The sequence below is a fragment of the Molossus molossus genome, unplaced genomic scaffold (genome assembly GCF_014108415.1).
Source record: "Molossus molossus isolate mMolMol1 unplaced genomic scaffold, mMolMol1.p scaffold_m16_p_23, whole genome shotgun sequence".
Classification (NCBI taxonomy): domain Eukaryota; kingdom Metazoa; phylum Chordata; class Mammalia; order Chiroptera; family Molossidae; genus Molossus; species Molossus molossus.
The window spans coordinates 6,987,118-7,010,711 of NW_023425359.1; the positions used below are offsets into that span (position 1 = coordinate 6,987,118).

Consider the following 23,594-nt stretch of genomic DNA (forward strand, 5'->3'; position numbering starts at 1 on the left):
CAAAATGCTCTTGTGTGCCTACCAAATCATGAGCTATTTATTGAGTGCCTACCATGTGCAGGGCATGTGACATCTTTAGTAGTTCTCTACTCTGAACTATCTAATCAGGTGTGACATGATTGTCACGGAAGTTATAAAGTCTTTCTCATTAAAGCTGTTAGAGAGCATGATACTTTGTAGCCATTAACTTAAGTAAGATACGTCTTTTCCTTGGGAAATGTGTGAAATGTCTTCATAATCTTTTGTTAGAGTAAATAATCAAATCATAATGAAAAATACATTTGGTACTATTTTAAGCCTAGGATGTTGGTTCTGAAACGGAATGGTACATTTTGTAACGGTTTTCACAGGGAGAGTCCCAGGGCAGCCAAGCACACAGTTTTCTACAGCCCCTCCCTGCAGCGTGGCGCCCCGTGGCCTCCATTCCCTTACCCAGACCTAGCATTTTGCTGGCAGGAGCTAGGCCCGCACACCCAACTTTAAGGTTTCTGTTTTATTTTGTTTTACAGTTTCTTTTTCCTTGTAGATAATGGGAATCCTTCAGCTAGCCAGTCTAGGAGCCTTTTGCTTGTTTTATAAACAATTTCACCTTGGGCTTGCTTTTGTCCCCTCTTTTGTTGGTTCAATTTTATTGCTGCTAGTTATGGTCATTTTGAGTTATTTCACAGTTATTAGGCTTTTGTTGTTTCACGGGCCTTTTATTCCTTAAGGAAAGGATATGAATAAGGAGTTATGGTTAGACTAACAGTCCTGATGAGAAGATAGTAAGGAGCTGGTTTCCCGTTTTGAAAGGAAAGACAGGGCGCTGCTCCTGTTCCTAGTAACACGTTTGTTTACCACTGAGATTAAATCCTCCAGACTCCCAGCTCACTGTACTTTCTACCTCTCTCGTCTTGAAGTCCTCCTATTTAAAAGAAAATCACTAGGAGACCATGTATAATATATATTTAAGTGCTTAAGTGATTTGAGCGAAACTCAATTTTAACAATCATGCAAATGAAATAATTTTCTGTAAACTTTTTATAGGAAGCTATTGAATCCTTCAAAGAAGCTTTGAAGCAGAAAGTTGATTTTATTGATGCGTATAAAAGTCTGGGGCAGGCCTATCGGTAAGTAGACTAATAGGAGTCGGATAGGTGGGAGGACGCAGTGGAGAAGCAAGACAGCCTCATGTAACAGTGGGACCTCAGTGAAATTGCATTTCTTAACCAGAAGAAATGGTCATTCTGAATCGCGTAGGCATGTACATACTTGCTAAGGTCTTTCCTGGAATATAGAAGGAACCGTGTATCAGAGGATATCATGGTACATACTGCTGATCTCTTTAACCAGCTTCAGTTTGTATATGTTTCAGTCTGGAAAATGAGAGTGGCCTTATAAGCTGTTGAGTTATAGATGCTGCTGTTTTTTTTGGGGGGGGGGGGGGCGGGCATAAGGAAGGTTAATACCCACATCACTGTGATCTGTGTGAGGGTTCTGAGAACAGAGGGATGGAAATGTTATAGTTCTGACTATCGGGAATGAGGAGCTGTGCCTAGATCCTGGCTTCCTGGCTCCGTGCAGGCGCGGAGAAGTAGAGCCATCTGACTTGGCTTTGAAAACAAAATGTATACTCTGACTTAGTCAAAGGTACTATAAAAGTTAGAAAAGAAACACAGTAACAGAAACCCCCTTCAGAACTCTGTTAGGTACCTTTTCAGGAAAGATTCAATTCAAGAACTTACTATCTGATGTAATAATTGGAGAATCTCTCTTATCCTGACTTAAAGGAAGTGTATTGGATTCATTTGGGGTTTAAGGAATGAGATTTTTATCCTTCCTGTCCCATGGAGTTGTTGGGACTATCTACTGAAAATAGATCGAAAGCACCTAGTAAATAGTAAAGTGCTGTGTAAATGTAAACTGTTAATTTTTTTTTAATCTTCACCCAAGGATATTTTTCCATTTTTCTTCAGATAGTGTAGGAGGGAAAGAGAGAGAAACATCAGTGTGAGAGAGACATATTGATTGGTTGCCTCCCACATGACCCTGACCAGGCCCGGGGACCAAACCACAACTGAGGTATGTGCCCTTGACTGGAACTGAACCTGAGATTCTTCAGTCTGTGGGCCGTCATTCTAACCACTGAGCAAAACTGGCCATGGCAAATCTGTTAAAATTTTTAAAATATTTATTATTTCTAGAAAATTGACATCTGGGGTATTTTAATAGTACGTTATTATTATTTCTAAACATCTTAATATATAAAAGAAAGTTGGTCAGTAATCACCATTTTCACACTGAAATGATCACAATTCTAAACTATACTTCTTTTTTCGGAATTTTAAATTATATAGCAATATACTAGACTTTAAATAACTTCAGTGACAGAAAAATACAATATTTTAAGCCTATGAATTTGATTCACAATGCTAAACCTTTGTACGATTTTAACCTATATACTTTTTTGTCTTCTGAAGGAGACATGTATGTTTTGATCCAAATACCAAAATTGGGGGGTGGGGGGGACTCTTCATGAATTAGGGGAAGGGATTTGAGTAAGCTGTAAAATAATTTTTCCCAAAGAATTTCAAGAGCTCTGTGGTTTATCCTATAATCTGGTAAGATTTAGAAAAAGTCAATGAGATATGATGTGTCAAAGACTGCATGCTCTAAAGTGGTAAAATTAAAAAGAGAACACCTACGTCAAGGTGTCTGATTCGAGGATTGGACCTTAATTCTGAAGATATCTTATCGTGTGTGTTGGCTAAAGTGTCCATATTATGTTCATAACTATTGCTAACCCTCCAGAGAACTGGGCAATTTTGAAGCAGCCACGGAGAGCTTTCAGAAGGCCCTGCTGCTCAACCAGAACCACGTGCAGACCCTCCAGCTCCGGGGCACCATGCTCTACCACCACGGCAGCTTGCAGGAGGCCCTCAAGCACTTCAAGGTGAGTGTCCCTGGGCGGGCCTGTCGCTGTGGTTCTTAGATTATTCTCCACCGAAGTCGGGGATGAATGGGCCAGGCGGTGAGAACAGTGTTTACACCACAACAAAAAGGAAGGAAAACCACACCCTTGTCCTACAGGCTAGTTTACAGAGCATGTATTTGGTCTGATATAACCTGGAGGGAAAACTTGCCTAATTCCAGATTAAAGAATAAAGCACTTGAATGTTTTCTTAAACTGTATTGATACTAACGCGGCGTTTTCACCTTTGATGCCTCAGCGGTGTCTGCAGCTGGAGCCATATAACGAGGTGTGCCAGTACATGAAAGGACTCAGCCACGTTGCAATGGGACAGTTTTATGAAGGGATAAAGGCACAAACTAAAGTTATGCTCAATGATCCTCTACCCGGCCAGAAGGCCAGCCCAGAGTATCTTAAAGTGAAATATCTCCGAGGTAAGTCAGAAAATTGCAGAATCATTGAATTTTAATGTGAAAAGCTGTAGAAATCATATTGCTTATTTCTTTTTTGTTCCACGAGACACTGGCGTCAAAGGTTCAAGGTGATGTGTCTACAGCCACCCCTCAGTTAGTGGTAACATCTGGACTAGATGGAGTCCATGTCTTCTAAAGACCAGTTCAGGATTTTTTTGTCACTTCCTACATACTTTCTTTCTATAGTTACATCAGTTCAAACTATTCATGTCTTATATCTTATTCAAAGATACAGGAATGACAGGAAAGTAATCTTTCGGGAGGTTTACTGTTACATGTAAAGGTGCTGCCTTTGATCTGTCATTCCTTCATTGCAGAATCCTCACATAGTTTGGAGAAATTAAATTGGGATGAGGAGGGCCCTGGCCAGTTTGGCTCAGCAGTTAGAGCATCAGCCTGAGGACCAATGAGTTGTGGGTTCGATTCCGGTCAAGGGCACATATCTCGGTTGCGATTTGTCCCCGGCCCTGGTTGGGGTCATGCTGGAGGCAGCCACTCGATGTGTCCCTTTCATGTCAATGTTTCTCTCCCTCTCTCTCCCTCCTACTTTATCTGAACAAAAGTAGAAAAATGTCCTTGGGTGAGGATTAAGGAAAAAAAAATTGGAATGAAGAGGAAAGGAAATCTTTGAGTTATCCTTTTATTAGTCATGGTCTTACCTTCTCAGTGCCATTCATAAAGATGATTTTGTTTTTCATATTAAACCCAGATCTTTACTTCCGTTTCCTGTCTTTCGTCTACATTAAGCCTCTACACCAGTTCTGTCCAACTGAAAAAAATCGCAAACTATATGTAATTGAACATTTCTAGTAGGCACATTAAAAAAGTAAAAGCAAACAGGCGGAGTGAATTTTAACAATACATTTTATTTAATTCAGTATATCCACAATATTAGTTCAACATATAAGTAATATGAAAACACTATTCATTTGATATTTTACTTTTTTTGTGCCAAGTCTTCAAAATCTGCACTTACAATACATCTCAATTTGGATACTAAATTTTTATTGAAAATATTTGATCTAAATTTAGATTTTATAAAATTTAAAGTTGAAAAAGCAGATTCATATGTACAAGTTGTTCCAAACATACTGAAGTTTTCTAATTGAATCAAATATGTTTTTAAGTTTAGCCCTGGCCAGTTTTGCTCAGCGGTTAGAGCCTCGGCCTGTGGTCCAGAGAGACCCGGGTTCGGTTCCAGCTAAGGGCACGTACCTTGGTTGCAGTTTGTCCCCGGCCCTGGTTGGTCGTGTGGGTGGCAGCCACTCCATGTGTCCCTTTCACATTGATGTTTCTCTCTCTCTCTTCCTCTCTCTCCCTCCCACTCTATCTGAACAAAAAATGGAAAAATGTCCTCGGGTAAGGATTAAAAAAAAAAAAATTAAGTTTAGATTAACTCAAATTAAATAAAATTTTAAATCTAGTTTCTCAGTCGCCCTAGCCACATCCAAGTACTCACTAGCTATGTGGCTATGGGCTGCCGATTGAGCAGCACAGCTCTGCCCTCAATTACAGTTTCCTCTTTTTTCCTGGTTTGGGAGAACCTGGACTTGTGAACTGTGGGGCACTCCATGTCCTGGGTTTTCCCCCTATACTGCTGTGTAGAGATAAGCAGCAGTCAGTCAGTCAGTTGATGAAATTGAATATGTAGGCAGTTATTCATCTATCAGTTGACAGAGAACCAGACTCCATTTGACACTGAACTTGGATTCTCAGAATCTGGAACTGAAAAGTGAGACCTTTGGTATAGTTCATGGAAGGGTGGTTAAAATTTAACCAAAGTGGGCCTAGGTTGACTGGCTTGTATTTCACCCTGGCCACTCAAATCAGTGGCACTTTACTCCAATTATCATATAGTAGCGACTTAGTTAAATGTGGAGTCTCCATTTAGAATTCTTTTTTGTTAGTGTTAATCCTCACTCAAGGGTACTTTTTCCATTGATTTCTAGAGAGTGTGGAAAGGAAGGAGGGAGAGAGAGAAACATCAACATGAGAGAAACACATTGATTAGTTGCCTCCTGCACGACTACTGGGGTTGGGAATAGAACTTGCAACCCAGGTATGTGCCCTTGACCGGAAATCGAACCCACAACCCTTTGGTCCATAGGCCGATGCTCTGCTGCTGAGCTAAACAAGCTAGGGCCATTTACAATTTTATAATTAAATAACAGTTTGTTACAAAGTATTTGTATGGCAGCCAGCTATAAAAAAATGTTTCTCGGGCAGTATTTGGTGTGTCAGATCTCGTTTCCTGTCTGCAGAGTATTCTCGGTACCTTCATGCACACCTTGATACGCCCCTTACGGAATATAACATCGATGTGGACCTGCCTGGAAGCTTCAAAGACCACTGGGCCAAAAACCTGCCTTTCCTCATAGAAGACTACGAAGAGCAGCCAGGGCTGCAGCCCCACATAAAGTAAGTGCTTTAAATTAGTTTTTTTTTCTTTTTCAAGACTGAACTACAAGTTCATCATAATATCTCTTAATTGATAAATGGCGTTCTATTCATGTTTCTGATTATTATTTTTATTATTTGGATTAGACATGTCTGCAAGTATTTTTTTTAGTTCATAAAGTATCGTGAAACTTACCTTTGGATAGTATAATTTCTTCTAGTCTGATCTTCCCTGCTAATTTTGGGCAGTCATCAAACTTCAGATATTTTGTTTGTTTGTTTTGTTTGTTTGTTTTTCTTTATTTTTAGAGAGAGGAAGGGAGATGGAGAGAGAAACAGAAACATCCATGAAAGAGAACATCAGTTGGCTGCCTCCTGCATGCCCCCCACTGGGGGTTTGGCCCACAACCTGGGCGTGTGCCCTGACTGGGAATCGAACTGGCATCCTCTTGGTGCGTGGGTCGACTCTCAGCCACTGAGCCACACCAGCTGGGCCAGATGTTTTTGTATTTATTGACAGTCTTTGATAAGCATTATTCTTTTGCCACGTTACTTCTTTTTTTTTTTTTCCAAATCTTTATTGTTGGATGTAAAATGTATTAGAGATGTTCCACATTTTTCCCCCATTGACCCCCTCCTCCCCACTCCCGCCCCCCTCCCACCTTTTCCCACACTATTGTCTGTGTCCATTGGTTATGCATATAAGTTCTTTGGTTTATTTCTTCCCACCCCCCCAACCCCTTTCCCTTTGAGGTTTGTCAGTCTAGCAATGAGTTTGTGCTTCTTAATCCCTTCACCTTTTTCACCCATTCCCCCAACCCCCTTCCCAACTGGCAACCAATAAAATGTTCTCTGTATCTATGAGAATGTTTCTGTTCTTCCTGTTCATTTTGTTTGTAGATTCCATTGTTGATAGATATGTATTCATTGCCATTTTGTTTGTTCATACATTTTATCTTTTTCTTCAAAAAGACCCTTCATCATTTCATATAATAACGGTTTGGTGGTGATGAACTCCTTTAACTTTTTCTTGTCTGGGAAAGTTTTTGTATGTCCATCGATTCTAAATGACAGCTTTGCAGGATAGAGTAATTTTGGTTGTAGGTTCTTGGTTTTCATCACTCTGAATATTTCTTGCCACTCCCTTCTGGCCTGCAAAGTTTCTTTTGAGAAATCAGCTGACAGCCTAATGGGTACTCCCTTGTAGGTAACTAGCTGCCTTTCTCTTGCTGCTTTTAATATTCTCTCTTTGTCTTGAACCTTTTGCATTTTGATGATGATGTGTCTTGGTGTGGGCCTCTTGGGGTTCATCTTGTTTGGGACTCTCTGTGCTTCCTGGACTTGTATGTCTGTTTCCTTCACCAAGTTAGGAAAGTTTTCTGCCATTATTGTTTCAAACAGGTTTTCGATTTCTTGTTCTCTCTCTTCTCCTTCGGGCACCCCCAAGATGCGAATGTTGGCACGCTTGAAGTTATCCCAGAGGCTCCTTACTCTATCCTCTTTTTTTTGGATTCTTTTTTCTTTTTGCTCTTCTGATTGGGGATTTCTTGCTTCCTTATATTCCAAATCGATGGTTTGCTCCTTGGATCTACATACTCTATTATTGAAGCTGTGTAAATTATTCTTTATTTCAGTTAATGCCTCCTTCAATTCTAACTGTGTATCCATGATTTCTAACTGGTACTTTTTTATGCTCTTGATGCCCTCCCTAAGTTCACTGAGGTTCTCACTAAGTTCATTGAGCATCCTTATAAGCAGTATTTTGAACTCAGTATCTGTTAGGTTGCTTATCTCCCTTTCGCTTAGTTCTTTTATTGGGGTTTTGTTCTGTTCTTTCATTTGGGACCTGTTTCTTTGTCTCCTCATTTTGGCTGCCTCCCTGTGTTTGTTTCTGTGTATTACTTAACAAGAGGTATGGGGCTCGCTGAGACCCGGTGCTGCTCGTTTGAAAGAATTTAGGAAAAACCTGAAGCAGGATCCAAGACCGGCCAATCCTATGGTTAAGCAAGTGGCAACAGCTTGAAAGTTGGGTGGGGCGGGGCGGGGCGGGGCGGGGCGGGGCGGGGCCTCAGGGAGTCAGCAGGGCGGGGCTACGAGTGTGAGCCAGGTTGCTGGAGTCCCAGATATGGCTTCTGTCTGCCGCCCCCGGGAAGGGCTCACCAAAGGAACAAAGGCCTCTGACAGCACGTTTGTCCCCGAGGAAGCCCCCTCTCCAGCTCTCGCTCCAGTGCCAAACAGCTCAGTTCTTCCCTGTGTGTCTCTGGTGCCCCTCGAGCTGCCTCCCCTCCGAGCTTAGAGGGAGAGAATCCGATAAGTCCGTGGGTGGGCCCTTTAAGGAGCTGCCTGGGGCTCCAGCCGCTTCAGCTTCCCTGAGCCTCAGTTTCCGCTGGTTTTTCCAGCCAGAAGTTATGGGGATTCTCTTCCTGGCACTGGAACCCAGAACGGGACACCTGGTGTGGGACGGGGACCCCCTCAGTCCTCAGGAAGGACCTTCCCAGCCGCGGGATCCTCCTGATTTTTATCCACCACGCTTGGGTGTGGGACCAGCCCGTCTCGCCGCTGTGTGCTCCGCCGCGGCTGTGCCGCCGCCCCCCCCTCACGCCGCCGCCCCTCCTACCGGTCTGGATGTAGCTGCTTCTTTTTTTTCCTTAATTCCGTAGTTGTACGACTTCCATTCAGCTTGATTTCAGGCGGTTTTGAATGATGGTTGTTCTGTAGTTTAGTTGTAACTTTGATGTGGTTGTGGGAGGACGCGATACTGCGTTTACCTACGCCACCATCTTGACCGGAAGTCCCTGCCACGTTACTTCTTAAAACAAATTACTTAACATATTGGAAATCTGAAATGACCCTGCTGCTGCAGTATGGCAAAGCAGAGATATTACAGGGCTATCCCATTACAACGCTGTGAGCTCTAGAATAGACACTGATTCCTGGGAGTCTGCAGTGTCTTAAAAATTAAGGAAAATCTGTGAAGAGCAACTCTCTCACTCTCTTAAAAGAAAGTAAGGGGAATTCAACCTAGGAGTGGTGAATGGTCAGCACATTTAAACGGAAGTATCCCGGGGAGTAAGCGTATCTGACAGCGCCTGCAGCAGAACGCCTGGAGGCACAGGCAGGAGGGGCTGCTGAACTTCCAAGGCTACACTGATTCCATGTTGGAGGCATTTCCAGGATCCCAGCAGAAGCGAATGCAGACTCTTCCCAGGAAGAAATCAGTTTGGGCCCCAACTATTCCCACAGAATATGATTGTTAATGTCAGAATCAACAGAAACAGCAAACAATAGACTTGGACCCTGAAGGACTTCAGATATTGAAATTGTTGAATACAGACTCTAAAATAACTCCAAATGAAGTGTTTTAAAAAATTATAAAGAAATCACAAACATGAACAAGAAGATTATGAAAGATGACCAGGCAGATTAAAATAATTGGAAGCTTTAGGAATAGAAAATATAATTATTGAAATGAAGAATTCAGTATGTAGGCTAAACAGATTAGACATAGCTGAGAGAAAATTGGAAAATAGAGCATTAGGTATCCAGAGTATAGCACAGATTGTCATGGAGTTAGAAAACATGAAAAAGATAAAAGATGTGGAAGATGTAAGAAGGTCTAGCACATATCTTATTGAAATCTCAGGAGAGAATAGGAAAGAAGCAATTAAGAAAATGTCTAAGAATTTTGCAGAACTGAGAAATGGAGAAACACCTAAATCCACAGATCTATGTTTAAAAGAGGTAAATGAAAAAAAAATTGGAGAACACCTCAGATAAGGAGGAAATTCTTAAAAATAGAAAGGAAAGTCATGTGACTTAATTGGGGCCAATAATCGTATTAATTATGAGCCTCTCCACATCATAAGGGCAGTTCGAAGAAAATGGAGTAATATCTTCAAAGTGCTAAAGGAAAATAACTTGCAGAATAGAATTTTAGACCCAGCAAAGCTATCTTTTGAGGATAAAGATCCAATAAATGTATATAGTCAGATAATAAAAAACGTAATTAACCAACAACTGGCATTCACTAAAGGAATGTCTAAAGTATGTAATTAGGAAAGAAGGCAATTGATTCCAGGAGTAAGATTTGAGATACGAGAAGCTATAATGAGACCCTGGCCAGATAGCACAGTTGGTTAAAGCATCATCCCAATATGCCAAGGTTGTGGGTTCGATCTCAGTCAGTGCATATACAAGAAGCAACCAATGGCCCAGCTGGTGTGGCTCAGTGGACCGGGTGTCATCCCATGGACTGAGAGGTTGGGCCCAGTTTGATTCCCAGTCAGGGCACATACCGGGTTGTGGGCTCGATCCCCAGTAGGGGGTGTGCAGGAGGCAGCCGATTGATGTTTCTCTCACATCGATGCTTTTATTTCCCTCTTCCTTCCTCTCTAAAAAATCAATAAAAGCATATTTTTTTAAAGAAAAGAAGCAACCAATGAATACATAAATAAGTGGAACAACAAATTGGTGTTTCTCCCTCTCAAAAAAATACATTTTTTAAAAAAGAAGGAATAATGATAAAAAAAAATTGATAAGCATGGTAAATTGGTAAGTCTTAAACAAGCATTGTTTATATAAAATAAAACCTAATTTGTGGGCTAGTAAAAAGGAGAGAAAGAACATACTGAGCAAAAATAGCAAGTAAGTTGAGGGATAATAAAAGTATTCCAAGAATGTGGGTTAAATATTATGTTAAGACTTTAAGTTATATATAAATATTTAAAATATCTAGGGTAAGTACTAAAAGTTAGAAAAAGAGTGTACAACTTCCATATTAGTAGAAAAGTAAAACTAAAGAGAAAAAAATTAAATCTAAAATCAACCAAAATATGGAACAAAGAAATATAAAAAATAATAAGAATAGGTTGAAATAAATCCAGATATATCAGTAATAACAAGAAATATAAATGGACTAAACATCAGTTAAAAGACAGGCATAGTTGGATTAGAATTTTAAAAAAATCCAATGCTGTACTTTTTACAAGGGGCACCTAATGCATAAGGACACGGAAAGATTGAAAGTGAAGGAATGGAAAAAGTTATCCAAGGGAAACAGACTGGAAGGATCCTGGGGTAGCTATATTAATATTAATGAATTTAAACTAAAAAGAAAGAGAATTACTTGGAATAAAGATTAGTACTACAAAATGGCAAAGGTTCAAAAAACCAGGAAGATATAAATATAAACTTATATATGCGTAATAAAATAACTTCAAAAATTAATAAAAATTCACAGAGAAATCAACAAATTCAGTATCCTAACAAGAGAGTCTGATTTTTGATTGATCAAACACCAAAAAACTAGTAAAGATTTAGGTTATTTGAACAACACAAACTTGAGTTATTAATCAACTGTACACAATAATTTAAAAATATATATTATTTTCAAGCATATTTAGATCATTTATAAAGATTGACTACTTTCTATGCATATTTCGATACATTTCAAATAATTGGTATCATATCTGACCGATATGATTAAATATATATATAAAATATCCTCATTATTTGGAAATTAAGAAGCACACATATTGAAATATGAATTAAAGATGAAATTACATGGACATTTTAATATACTTTTAAAATGAACAAAAATGAAAATACCACATACTACCAACACCCATGGAATGTAGTGAAACCAATATTGTGAAAAATATTAATGTCCTTAAATGTTTTACTAGTAAAAAAGCAAATTAGTAGATAAGTATAAAAATTAAGGAGTAAGAAAAACAACAAAGAAACCAAAAAGAAAAAGCTGAAGAGAGAAATTAATAATAAATATGTAACAGAGAGGTTCGTCAAAGTCAAAATTTTGTCTCTTTTTTACTAAAAAATTTCTGGTGAGATTGATTTTTTTTTAAATAAGAAAAGGAAAAAAACGCAGACTTTTAGAGTTGATATAAAGAGATACCACCACAGATCCACAGATACTAAAACGCTAAGAAAAGAATGCTATGAAAACTTCTATACAAATTGTTTAAACACAAAGAATAAATGAACAGACTTCTAGAAAATCACAATTTGCAAAACTGACTTGATAATAAATAAAAAGTCTGAACAGTCCTATAATTATTAAACATATTGAATTGGTATTTAAAATATTCACACTTATAATCACACCACACACACACACACACACACACACACACACACACACACCAGAATCACCAAGCCCAAAGACATTACAGGAGTTCCCTATCAGACTTTTAAGAAAATAGATAGTAATATTCCCAAATTATTTTGTGAGGTCAATATGACAATGATACCAAACCAGACAAGGATTATACATGAAAGGAAAAGTAGAGGCCAATCTGTTCTCACTGATAAATATGGATGTAAGAATCCTAAACAAAATATTGGTAAACCAAACTCATCTGTATACAAAAAAGATAACCAAGTTGGATTGTTCCTAGGAATAGAAAGGTAATTTAATTTTAGAAAATATATAAGTATAACAGATGAATGGAGAAAACTCACATAATTGTGTGAATAGATACAGAAAAACAACTAGAAAAAATTAACCATTTATGCTTTTAAAAAGATAAAACTCTTAGCAAACTAGAAAAACAAAAGTATTTCCATAGTCTGATAAATGGTATCTATCAGAAACCTATAGCAAACATCATTTTAACTAATGAAGTATAAGATACATTTCTATTAAAATCAAGAACAAGATAAAAAAGGCTAAAATTATTTTTCTTCAGCAGTGAACTGACATCCTAGAAAGTGCAGAGAGATGAAAAATGAAAGTTTATGGATTAGAAAGGAAGACAGAAAATTGTCGTTATTTGCAGATCACATGATTTTTTTACAAAACAAAAAACCCAGAAAATTTACAAATTATAAGAACTGCTGCCCTGGCCAGTTTGGCTCAGCGGTTGAGCATCAGCCTGTGGACCAGAGAGTCCTGGGTTCGGTTCCCGCTAGGGGCACGTACCACAAAAAAAAAAAAAAAAAAAAAAGGAAAAAAAAAATGCTAAGAGTTTAGCAAGGTGGTTGATTATAATTAATATACAAGAATCATTAGCATTTCTATACAACAAACAAAAATAGTTTACAATAGTGATAAGTACTTAGGAATGTATCTTACAAAAGATGTACAAAATCTATATGGAATTCATTATAAAACTTTATTGAAAGATACTAAGAAAACAAATGCATGGAGGGAAATACCGTGTTCATGAATAGGAGGCCCAATGATATCAATAGGTCAGTTGTCTGCAAATTAATTATAGATCTAATAAAATGCCACTCAAAATTTGAAACAAAGTCTTTTGAGAAACTTGATAAGCTAATTCTATAAATTATGTGGAGGAAAAAAGGACCAAGAGTCATCAAGATACTCCTGAAGAAGACAGTGCCCAGACTTGGAGGGGAAGGTTCTCATCCTACCAGATAGCAAGACTTAAGACACCATGAAGATTGAGTGTTATTGGGGCGGGGACAGACAGGTAGACCAGAGGAGCACAGCAGGGAGCTCAGAAGCATTTACCAGAGCTTAGATGAATGGCAGACGTATGTGTGGATCAGAGGGGGACTCGTCTGTAAGCGGCAGTGAGGCAATTAGGTTGTTATATGGATAAAATAAAACTGATTTTTGTGATGATGTAGATAGAGACCTCGTTTTAGATGAATAAAATCTTAAGTGTGAGTGGCAACACTGTTTAAATTTTTAGAGAAAATATAAGTGAAGACTTTTATGATTTTCAGTTAGAGAATTTTCTAATAATGACACAGCACAGACCTTAGACAAAAGGATTGATAAATTGGACTGCATTAACTCTAAGAACTTCTGTTCAACAAAAGACACCATAAAGAATGAAAGATAAACCCAAACTAGATGAGCAAATACTACAAAGTCTGATAACAGTCATATTGACCAGAAGAAGGGGATCAGAGAATTTAAATTGTTACAGCCACTCTGGCCAGCGCTTGTCATTATCTTGTAAAGTTGAACACTTGCATATCCTACAATCCTGTGTACATTCATTAGAGAACCTTATACTTGTGCACCTGTCTGCCAGGAGACCTGTACAGGACTGTTGAGAGCAGTATCTGTTCACAGTTGAGACCTGGAGGTCATCCCACAGGTCCATGAACAGAAGAATGGATGGATGTAGCACCATCGCACAGTGGGATCTTTTACAGCAGTATAGCAAATGACCAGGGCTACAGTGTGGCTTAATCTTAAAATACCATGCTGAGTACAGACAGCAAGTCAGTAGACTACATGTCACACCATTTTTCTCACAAAGCTTATAAAGAAAACTATAGAAAATATTATTGAGGGGTACACATATGTAATCTATTTTTTAAAAGATGAAAGTAAGGGAATCATGAACACAAAGTTAAAGACAAGCTACCTCTTCTTGCTAAGGACAGGAAGAAAGGATATGGAAGAAGCAGACAAACAGAGATATGAAATTGTTCTAGTCCTTAAGTTGGATGCTGAGGTTGTATGCTTTTGTATGTCTCAATTATTATATAATCAAAAATTAAAAAGTAGGTACCTCAAAGAGGTTATATAGGTTCTCTGCCACTCCTTTTTAGAGAAATACCTGTGTGCAGAAAAGGGTTAACATGGCAGGCCTGAGCTGCCGTCCTTGGAAAGGCCTGCTTACAAGGTTGGCCCTTGGCTGGCATCTGGGAACTTGGATTTCAGGAGAGTCCACCATGCCCAGAACAGATAGGAGTGGATCACTGTGCCCAAGCTGATTATACAAGCAATATGGTTACATGATCAGCCCCCAGTTTACATGTGTGTCCCCTGGGAGTAGATCCTCGGAAGCTTGTGCCTGGTCACCTCTGGACTTTGCCCCATGTACCTTTTCCTTTGTTGTATGTATGTATGTATGTATGTATGTATGTATGTATGTATTTGAGAGAGAAAGAGAGAGAGAAACATTGATGTGAGAGCAAAATATTGTATTGGCTGCCTCCTGTCTGCCAGGAGACATAAAATATTGTATTGTATTGGCTGCCTCCTGTCTGCCAGGAGACAGGTGCCCCCTACCAGGGATTGAGCCTGCAACATGGACATGTGCATTGACCAGGAATCCAACCAGCAACACTTTGGTACATGGGATGATGCCCAACCCACTGAGCCACACTAGCTAGGGCTTCCTTTGATGTTTGTGCTTGTGTTCTTTTGCTGTAATAAATGACAGCCGTGAGCACAGCTGGGCACTGAGTCCTGTGAGTCCTCCTAGTGAATAACTGGACCTGAGGGTGGTCTTGGGGACCTCAACACAATTAGAATTGCAGTCTTTGTTGTGAAAACTTCTATCAGGTTGACAGCTAAACCATAGTGGTCGCATATCCCATTCCAGTACTTGCTATAATCCCGAGGAGGGGGTTGGACATAGTGTGGGGTTTGGTTGCTATTGAAAAAGGCAGTCCATGCACGTTATGTATCTGGAGAAGTTTACAAAGCAAGTGATAGTCTGAATTTCAAACTAGTTACCAGACTTACTAACAAGCATGTGATAGTAATTGTGTACATACTTGTAGCTTTGAGTGGGTGCAAAGCACCGGAGTAAAAATTATGTGGTCACTACCCCATTGGTTTCTTGATTAGTTTTCCAGTGGGGGAAGTGACTGACTGCCTTACAGCTGAAATTTGATGACCTGATGTATGTTGTAAAAGTCCTATCGAGTGTATAATGTTTCTTCTAGAGACGTGTTACATCAGAATTTTGAGAGCTACAAGCCTGAGGTACAAGAGCTGATTTGTGTGGCGGATCGTTTGGGATCACTGATGCAATACGAAACTCCTGGTTTCCTGCCAAACAAGAGAATACACAGAGGTATCTGAAACTACCTGCAAATGGAACTATTTCTGACAAAAGAGCAAGGATTGCTAAACCACATTGTGCTTTAAAAATAATAATTTGTTGTGCTTCCTCAAAATCTGCATGTGATCATAACAGAAATGTGTAGATTCATTCATCTGAATTCTGAAGGCTTCCTGCCTTGGCTTCACGCTGCTGCGCACTGGAGATATAAATACAGAATATGGGTCTGACGGCATTCCCGTAGATCAGGCAGCTCGTCCACAGGAGCTGTTTCCTTCCAGAAGCCTGGTGGGAAATGGGAACTGGGTGCTGCAGAAGGGAGCAGAGTCGGGAGGGGACAACTTTGGGGGTGTCTCAAGTTTCCTCTGATAGATTGAGTTTTAGTAGGGCTCTCAGGATTGTAATGTGTATCTGGTCTTGTTAAATTGCCAATACTTGTGATTCTTTCTTTATACAGTTGACCCTTGAACAACACAGGTTTGAACTGCGTGGGTCCATTTATGTGTGGATTTTTTTCAGCACATATATTAGAGAACTTAATACAGAGTTGTCCTTTACCGTGAAGCAATTGGATGGATCACACTAGGCTACTGTGAAGTAGTCATATTGCTGCTCTTCTCAGTGCATGAATCATTACTGCAGATAAATATGAACTTCCCACATCAGCTGTTTGTTTTGATATGTAGTGTTAGTAACACATGTAACATGTACAGCGCATCACGTAAGGCAGTATTGATGTAGGTGCTGGTGGACAATTTGTTTGTAAACAGATGATGTAAACTACGGTGTCGCTGAACACAGTATAGACTGTGAAGTTATTTTCTCTTCCTTATGATTTTACTAACATTTTACTAACATTTTCTTTTCTTGAGCTTACTTTATTCTAAGAATATAGTATATAATACACATTACATACAAAATATGTATTAATCGACTATGTAATCAATAAGGCTTTTGGTCAACAGTAGGCTTTTGGCAGTTCATTTGGGGGCAGTCAGAGTTATACACAGATTTCTGACTGTACAGGTGGCCAGTGCCCCTACTTCCTGCCTGCCGTTCAAGGGTCAGCTGTATAACAACTCTGGAGTTATTCCTGAGATGCGGTGGAAATCACCCCTGAATGTCCTGGCAGACTGTTTCCTCGGCATTTCTCCCTTTCAGCCATGGGCTTGGCAGCACTGGAGGTCATGCAAGCTGTGCAGCGGACGTGGACCAGCTCGAAGGTGCGCATGAATGGGAAGACGCGGCTGATGCAGTGGAGGGACATGTTTGACATCGCCGTGAAGTGGAGACGGTAACTAGCGCTGGAGTGAAAAACACTAGCTCTAATCATTGTAAAATAATGTGTCTCCTCATCACTGTTTTACTTACTAATAGTAAGCCTTATACGTTGTATTCTTCTCTCTAAGTTTGTCAGACATTGCTGGCATATTATTCTTTGAAACACACTCAGTTAATATTTATGAAATAGGAATTATCATGTCTCCAAGCACGTTGTTAAAAGAAGTACTTCAGAAAAGCAGTCTCTTAAAGAGCATGTCATTCCTTACCTGTGGCACCTTGGAATGAACTGTGTAGTCAAAGTGTGTGTCTGGATAACCAGCTGCAGTTTAGATAAGTGACGGTTTCGCTTCCACGAGCAAACACTGCTCTAGTAGGGAACCTGCACTGACTTCGGACGTGGCCCCGTCGGAACATCTAGGTGGAATTTGCAGGTTTGTGTGTTATATTTGTAGACATAATGGTCTGAGCAATCGCTTTCTCCCACTCTTGCAAAGATACCTGTCTGTTTTATTTTTAATGCTTTTGAAGCTTTCTAGGTTGTGCAAGGTCTTCATCTCTAACAAGCTCTGTTTTATAGGATTGCTGACCCAGACCAGCCAGTGCTATGGTTAGATCAGATGCCAGCACGAAGTCTTAGCAGAGGTTTTAACAACCACATCAATTTAATCAGGTACGGCCCCTCGGTGCATCTTTTTTGTTTTCATAGAAGTTTAATCTAAATCGATGGACCTGGGGACCATGAGGGAGCCATTGCTCCTTTTCTAGTGACCTTGACACGGGCCGCACAGACTCGCCCTGCCCCTGCAGAATCCTGCCTGCATCCTCAGCTGGTCCAGCCGCAGAAGGAAACGCCGCACCGGCCCTGCCCCTTCTCCAGGCTCTTTGATGTAGAACCTGAGGAAGGGTCGACTGCCAGATTTTTGTCTAGAATGTCAATCTTCAATGGGTCCTAAAACATGATAGAAAGTAATTAGAGAAAGTTACATTTATCATAATATCCTGATAATATTGCGTGGCTGTTGTGGGGGAAAGGCTGCAGCACACAAAGGGTTTGGATCAATGACATCTGGTCGCTGAGCTGCCGGCCTGGGAGGGTGAGCCGTGTTAACTGGATGGCTTTGCTTTGCCCAGGGGCTCTGCAAGTCAGGGTCGTGGGTGAAGTGCTCATCACTTTACCTCTCCCTTCGTGTGCTCAGCCACCCTCTAAATAAATGATGAGCAAATAGTAAAGAATATCAGCATCAAGGGGACCCAGTGAATTTAATAATAGATAAAATGTACAAGTATGGTAGTTGTGTCACATCTAAAATGCTTCTAGTTCCAAAAATTTGAATCAAGAAAAAAATGCTCTAGACACTTTTGACATTTAAGTTTAATGGAAATGTCATTTATACAAAGATTTTTTTTTAATTTCTAGAAAATAATTTTTCCCTTGTGACTTGTGTATTTCTGTTTCTTATGAAATAATTTGTGATGTTTATAATTAAACTCAGCTGACTTCATTTGAAGCCACTGTCAGTGTGCTGTGCTGCCTGGTGGGAAAGCAGTGTAAGTCCTGACTGCAGGAAGCTCGTGGCTCAGTGCAGAAGGCAGACCAGTGCACAGCTGTGTAATGCGTTAAGTTATAGGGGCCATGTGCACAGCATGCCGGGGGCACGGAAAATGGCACTCAGACTAGGCTTCAGTGAGGCCTGACTGTGGAAAGATGGAAAGCGCAGAGAGGTGGGTGAGGCATGGACCCACAGGGAGTCGGGCACGGTCAGGAATGGGTGACTGCTTAATTGTGACTGGTGACTAGTTTGTAATTAAGTGAGTATCAGCAATCAACACAGGCAGATAGACCAAAATATGAATCACTTTTTCCCTAGAGTATAAACAACTTTCTCGGGACCGCAGGCCGATGCTCTAACCGCTGAGCCAAACCGGCCAGGGCAACAACTTTCTATTTCATGGGAAGGCATTTCCCCCTGAAACTGATGGCGAGCTGTTCGGAGACTGGGAGCAGAGAAGTGACGTGAGCACATCTGCACAATCAGATGATCACTTTGGCTGCAGGAGGCAGGATGGGTTAGAGGGCAGTGACCTCGGAGACAGGGAAGTGGTTAGAACGTGGCGGAATAACTCAGATGCACAAGTACCACGTCTGGAAAGCTGTGTAGAAGTGAATTACAGGGAAGAGAGGATATTGAGAAGGTAGAATGAGGAGCACTGGCGGGGGGTTCGACACGAGGAGAGTGTGGAACCACAGGAGATGTCCTGTCTGTGGCTCAGGTTTATGGGTGTCCCAGTAGCCAGGTAGCAACAGGACAAAAAGTGGGTGGACATGTTTCAGAGGGTAGAGCTGGGAAAGTGTGGATGAGTGGATTCCTCTTTGATTATTATGAACTTGAGGTTTGGGGGGGTCTGGGGAGCAATTGGATGTGTACATGTTGTACACATATAGACTGTGTACATTTTCTTGTACATGTGTACGTTAGTTGGATGTGTGCATCATCATGTTGGTTAGACATGAAGTTCTGGAAGAGAGTTTTAGAATTGGGGGGTGGGCATAGAAATGTGAGGAAAATCATATTTAGGGTGGGTAGCAGAGCTGGAGACTGCTAGTCTGCCAGACAGCAGGCAGGGTGTCAGCAGAGACGTCAGCAGGAGAACCAAGGGAGAGAAGGTCTGTTGCCGAAAAAGTGAAGGAATCCCTGGAGGAAAGGGGCATAAAAGTCTGAGCCTCACTGAGTACTTCAGGATTTCCTCCCCATTTTGGCATCTCCGGGGCTGAATTTGGTACCTTTCCCACCCGAATAAGCTCCAAAAACTGATAAGCAGTCTTGCTAAGACAATTCTTTGCTTCTCCATTCATTGGTTGTGCAGAAGCAAATTTCCCAGTCTTTTGTGCTGCGTTTTTCTCATAGCTCTCTTATTGTTCTCTTGGATTAACTTGGAAATTAGATGTTGTTTGGAATATATTCCTTTGTAAAAATTCTTTATTGTTTTTCTTACAGGGGTCAGGTGATTAACATGAGATACCTGGAATATTTTGAGAAAATTCTTCATTTTATTAAAGATAGAATTCTTATTTATCATGGGTAATCCTTTAAATTTTTTTCTTAATAATGGATTGATTTCGTATATTTGTTATATTTATGAAACTTGAAAGCTAAGCCTATTGACAGAATAAACAAAGTGTATCAGATGTTTACATCATGCTTGCAATCATAAAGCCTTTCATAATGATTTATCAACCTTCTTTTTATTTTTATTTATTTTATCCTCACTCGAGGACATTTTTTCATTTTTTTTGTTCAGATAGAGCAGGAGGGAGAGAGAGGAAGAGAGAGAGAGATAGAAACATCGACGTGAAAGGGACACATCGAGTGGCTGCCTCCCGCACGACCAACCAGGGCCGGGGACAAACTGCAACCGAAGTACATGCCCTTAGTGGGAACCGAACCCTGGTCTCTCTGGACCGCAGGCCGACGCTCTAACCGCTGAGCCAAACCAGCCAGGGCTCAACCTTCTTTTTAATAGCAACAAACTCTGTGGACCTCAACAGATGTGCTTAATCTTACATGCACTATTTTAACTTTTCTAGTCTCTTCTAAAAGGCAGTGTTTCTTTGACATTCTTTTATTTATTTATTTATTTTAATTTGTTTTTATTGATCTTTTAGAGCAAAAGGAAGGGAGAGAAAGATAGAAAAATCTCTGTGAAAGAGAAACATCGATCCGCTGGTTTTCTCACGCCCCCTACAGGGTATCGAGCCCCAAACCCCGGCATGTACCCCGACTGGGAATCAAACCAGGACCTCTCTGTCCATGTGGCCACTCAGCCCACTGAGCCACACCAACTGGGCCAAGCTTTGACATTCTTTATAAAGGATTTCTGCCTTAATATTCATTGTTCCTCACCTGAAAGGCAGGGAGATATAAAGCTATAGACATAACAGTGAACACTGGAGAAAACAAGAATTCTGAGTGGGTAGTTATCATCAAGTAAATATAAAATTGATATAAAAATCTAGCAGAGAGCCCTGGTCAATTTTTCTCAGTGGTTAGAACAATGGCCTGTGCACTGAAGGGTCATGGGTTTGATTCTGGTCAAGGGCACGTACCTGGATTGCAGGTCCAATCCCCTGCCCTGGTCAGGGTTATGCGGGAGGCAACCAATCAGTGTGTCTCTTTCATATCTATGTTTGTCTCCCTCCCACTGTATCTTTAAAAAAAGTTAAAAAACAAACCTAGCAGAGTACTTCTGTGTGAGCAACTCTAGAAAGAAAAAACATTTACTTCTAATTTCAGAGTTGGAATAGGAGAATCGGGTTTTGTGACCGAAGAGAATGTCCATCCCTTCTGCTTTTCCCCATGTCCCCCTCTAGACAGGCTGCTTCCTGTTCCCTAATTCTCATCTGTAGCCCAGACTCATTAGGATTAAACCATCCCATTATTTAGAAACTTTAGTTGTGACCCAGTTAAAAGTCACAGCATAATTATTACATTTCTGTATTAATTTTAGCTCCTCTCTCTCTCCTTTTAAGAGCTAATAATCCTAAAGGCTTGTTGGAAGTTAGAGAAGCTCTGGAAAAGGTACACAAAGTAGAAGACCTTCTTCCAATCATGAAGGTAAGTTTATCCTCAAAATTGCAGGACGTTTTTAGGAAAAAAGTAAAACTATAGCACTCTTTCAGTTGTAAAATGCCATGTTTATTAATATTATGCTATAAGCGTTTTAAAGTTTACAGAGCGTACTACCTGAGAACACTAACGTAAACACACTGAATACTCAGCAAAATAAAGCACAGGCATCTGACTCAAACATAAAAGAAAATCTTGAGGACGCAGTTGATATAGGAAACATAAGGAAACTTTAAAATACGTGCAGTTGAATTCTGCTCTGGTCCCTGCGGAGTGACCGGTGCCCGACCACCCTTCCACACCGTGACAGTTACAGAGCTGGACGAAATCTGAGGCAGCTGTTTTCAGGTATTAGATAGTTACAAGACTGATCCTTGAGAGAAGGGAAATGTGTGAGGTGAGCCCCGTGTTTACCCCAGCTTTCTGCCTGGGGTTATTTCCTAGACCACTGCACAGGAATGTATTGCTCACGCAGAGTCTCGCTGAGCTAAGGAGTCAGACGTTGGAGTTGGGGTCTACCAAAGTGGCTGAAATTTGCAGGGCAGAGTACAGAAGAGGAGGGAGCTGTGCAGAGTGGGGAGTGCCCAGAGGTCAGTATAGGAGTTGAGACTCTGCACAGGCAGGGAGACTCTGAGAGGTTCTGCAGGGAGTGGCTGCTGTGGGGATGAGAGCTGAGCAGAGATATCAAAGCTTTAACAGTACTGAGGGACGTGGGAGTTCTGGCCTTGCTGATGGAGGAATCCTTTGAGCATGTGAGCACCTTGGGCATTTAGTTAAGACCACAGAAAGGACATAATGTAGCCCTGGCTGGTTTGTCTCAGTGGTTAGAGTGTCAGCCTGCAGACCAGAGAGGCCCAGGTTTGGTTCGCGCTAAGGGCATGTACCTCGGTTGCAGTTTGTCCCTGGCTCTGGTTGGGATCGTGTGGGTGGCAACCAGTTGATGTGTCTCTCTCGCATCAATGTTTCTCTGTCTCTCTTCCACCCCCCTACCCCCCGCTCTATCTGAAGATAAATGCAAAAATGTCCTAGAGTGAGGATAAAAATAAATAAATAAATAAGTAAACAAACAAACAAACAAATAAATGAAGGACACACTGTAGGTATAAGACCACAGAGTATGGTCTGTATCCTAGGACAAAGGGCAATTTCTAAACAGATCACCTTAACAAAGAATAAAACCAAGCCTAAATGAATGAAAGGATCTGTTAGTGATTTGCCTGCTAAAACAAAATTCAGTACCCTTTAAAACAGTGGTTCTCAACCTTCCTAATGCCGTGACCCTTTAATACAGTTCTTCATGTTGTATGTGGGCATATCTGCATGTGGGCAGACCCACCTGGAGACGGATAGAGGAGCAGTGTCTCAGTTTCTAAGACCATCGGAAATATGTGTTTTTTGATGGTCTTAGGCGACCCCTGTGAAAGGATCATTTAACCCCCAAAGGGGTTGCCACCCACAGGTTGAGAACTGCTGCTTTAAAGGAAGCCACCGTAGTTCAGACTCTTTGATTATTAAATAAATGAAGAAACAGAACAATGTGACCCATAACCAAGAAAAACAAACCAGTTAATAAGAACAGACCCTGAGATGATCCAGAAGTTAGAATTAGCTCCTTTTAGGCCTTATCTGCTCATAAATGTATTCAAGGACTTAAAAGAAAACATAAACACAATGATAGAAAATCTCAGCAGAGAAATGAAGCTATGAAAAGACCAAAAGAGCCCTGGCCGGTTTGGCTCAGCGGTTAGAGCGTCAGCCTGTGGTCCTGAGAGACCCGGGTTCGGTTCCTGCTAAGGGCGCGTACCTCGGTTGCAGTTTGTCCCCGGCCCTGGTCAGTTGTGCGGGTGGCAGCCACTCGATGTGTTCCTTGCACATCAATGTTTCTCTTTCTCTCTCTGTTCCTCTCTCTCCCTCCCACTCTACCTGAACAAAAAATGGAAAAATGTCCTCGGGTGAGGATAAAAAAAGAAAAGACCAAAAGAAAATTCTAGGACTCAAAAGTCAGTGTTCTCAGATTCAGGTTGTTAATCAACTCACAAGACACATTGTCTTTAATATCACACTAGGT

At 40.7% G+C, this 23,594-nt stretch overlaps 1 protein-coding gene across 6 annotated transcripts in view; it reads left to right on the top strand.

Moving 5' to 3' along the window:
- TTC13 (tetratricopeptide repeat domain 13) overlaps positions 1-23,594 on the top strand; it is an 83,872-nt gene that overhangs the window by 48,087 nt on the left and 12,191 nt on the right. For all 6 annotated transcript variants that reach the window (XM_036277358.1, XM_036277362.1, XM_036277357.1 and 3 more), the window contains 9 exons: positions 1,027-1,109; positions 2,791-2,932; positions 3,210-3,384; positions 5,685-5,841; positions 15,499-15,629; positions 16,779-16,911; positions 17,479-17,571; positions 19,898-19,981; positions 21,430-21,514. In XM_036277358.1, coding sequence (XP_036133251.1) covers positions 1,027-1,109; positions 2,791-2,932; positions 3,210-3,384; positions 5,685-5,841; positions 15,499-15,629; positions 16,779-16,911; positions 17,479-17,571; positions 19,898-19,981; positions 21,430-21,514 — 1,083 coding nt within the window. The remainder of the gene's footprint in view (positions 1-1,026; positions 1,110-2,790; positions 2,933-3,209; positions 3,385-5,684; positions 5,842-15,498; positions 15,630-16,778; positions 16,912-17,478; positions 17,572-19,897; positions 19,982-21,429; positions 21,515-23,594) is intronic.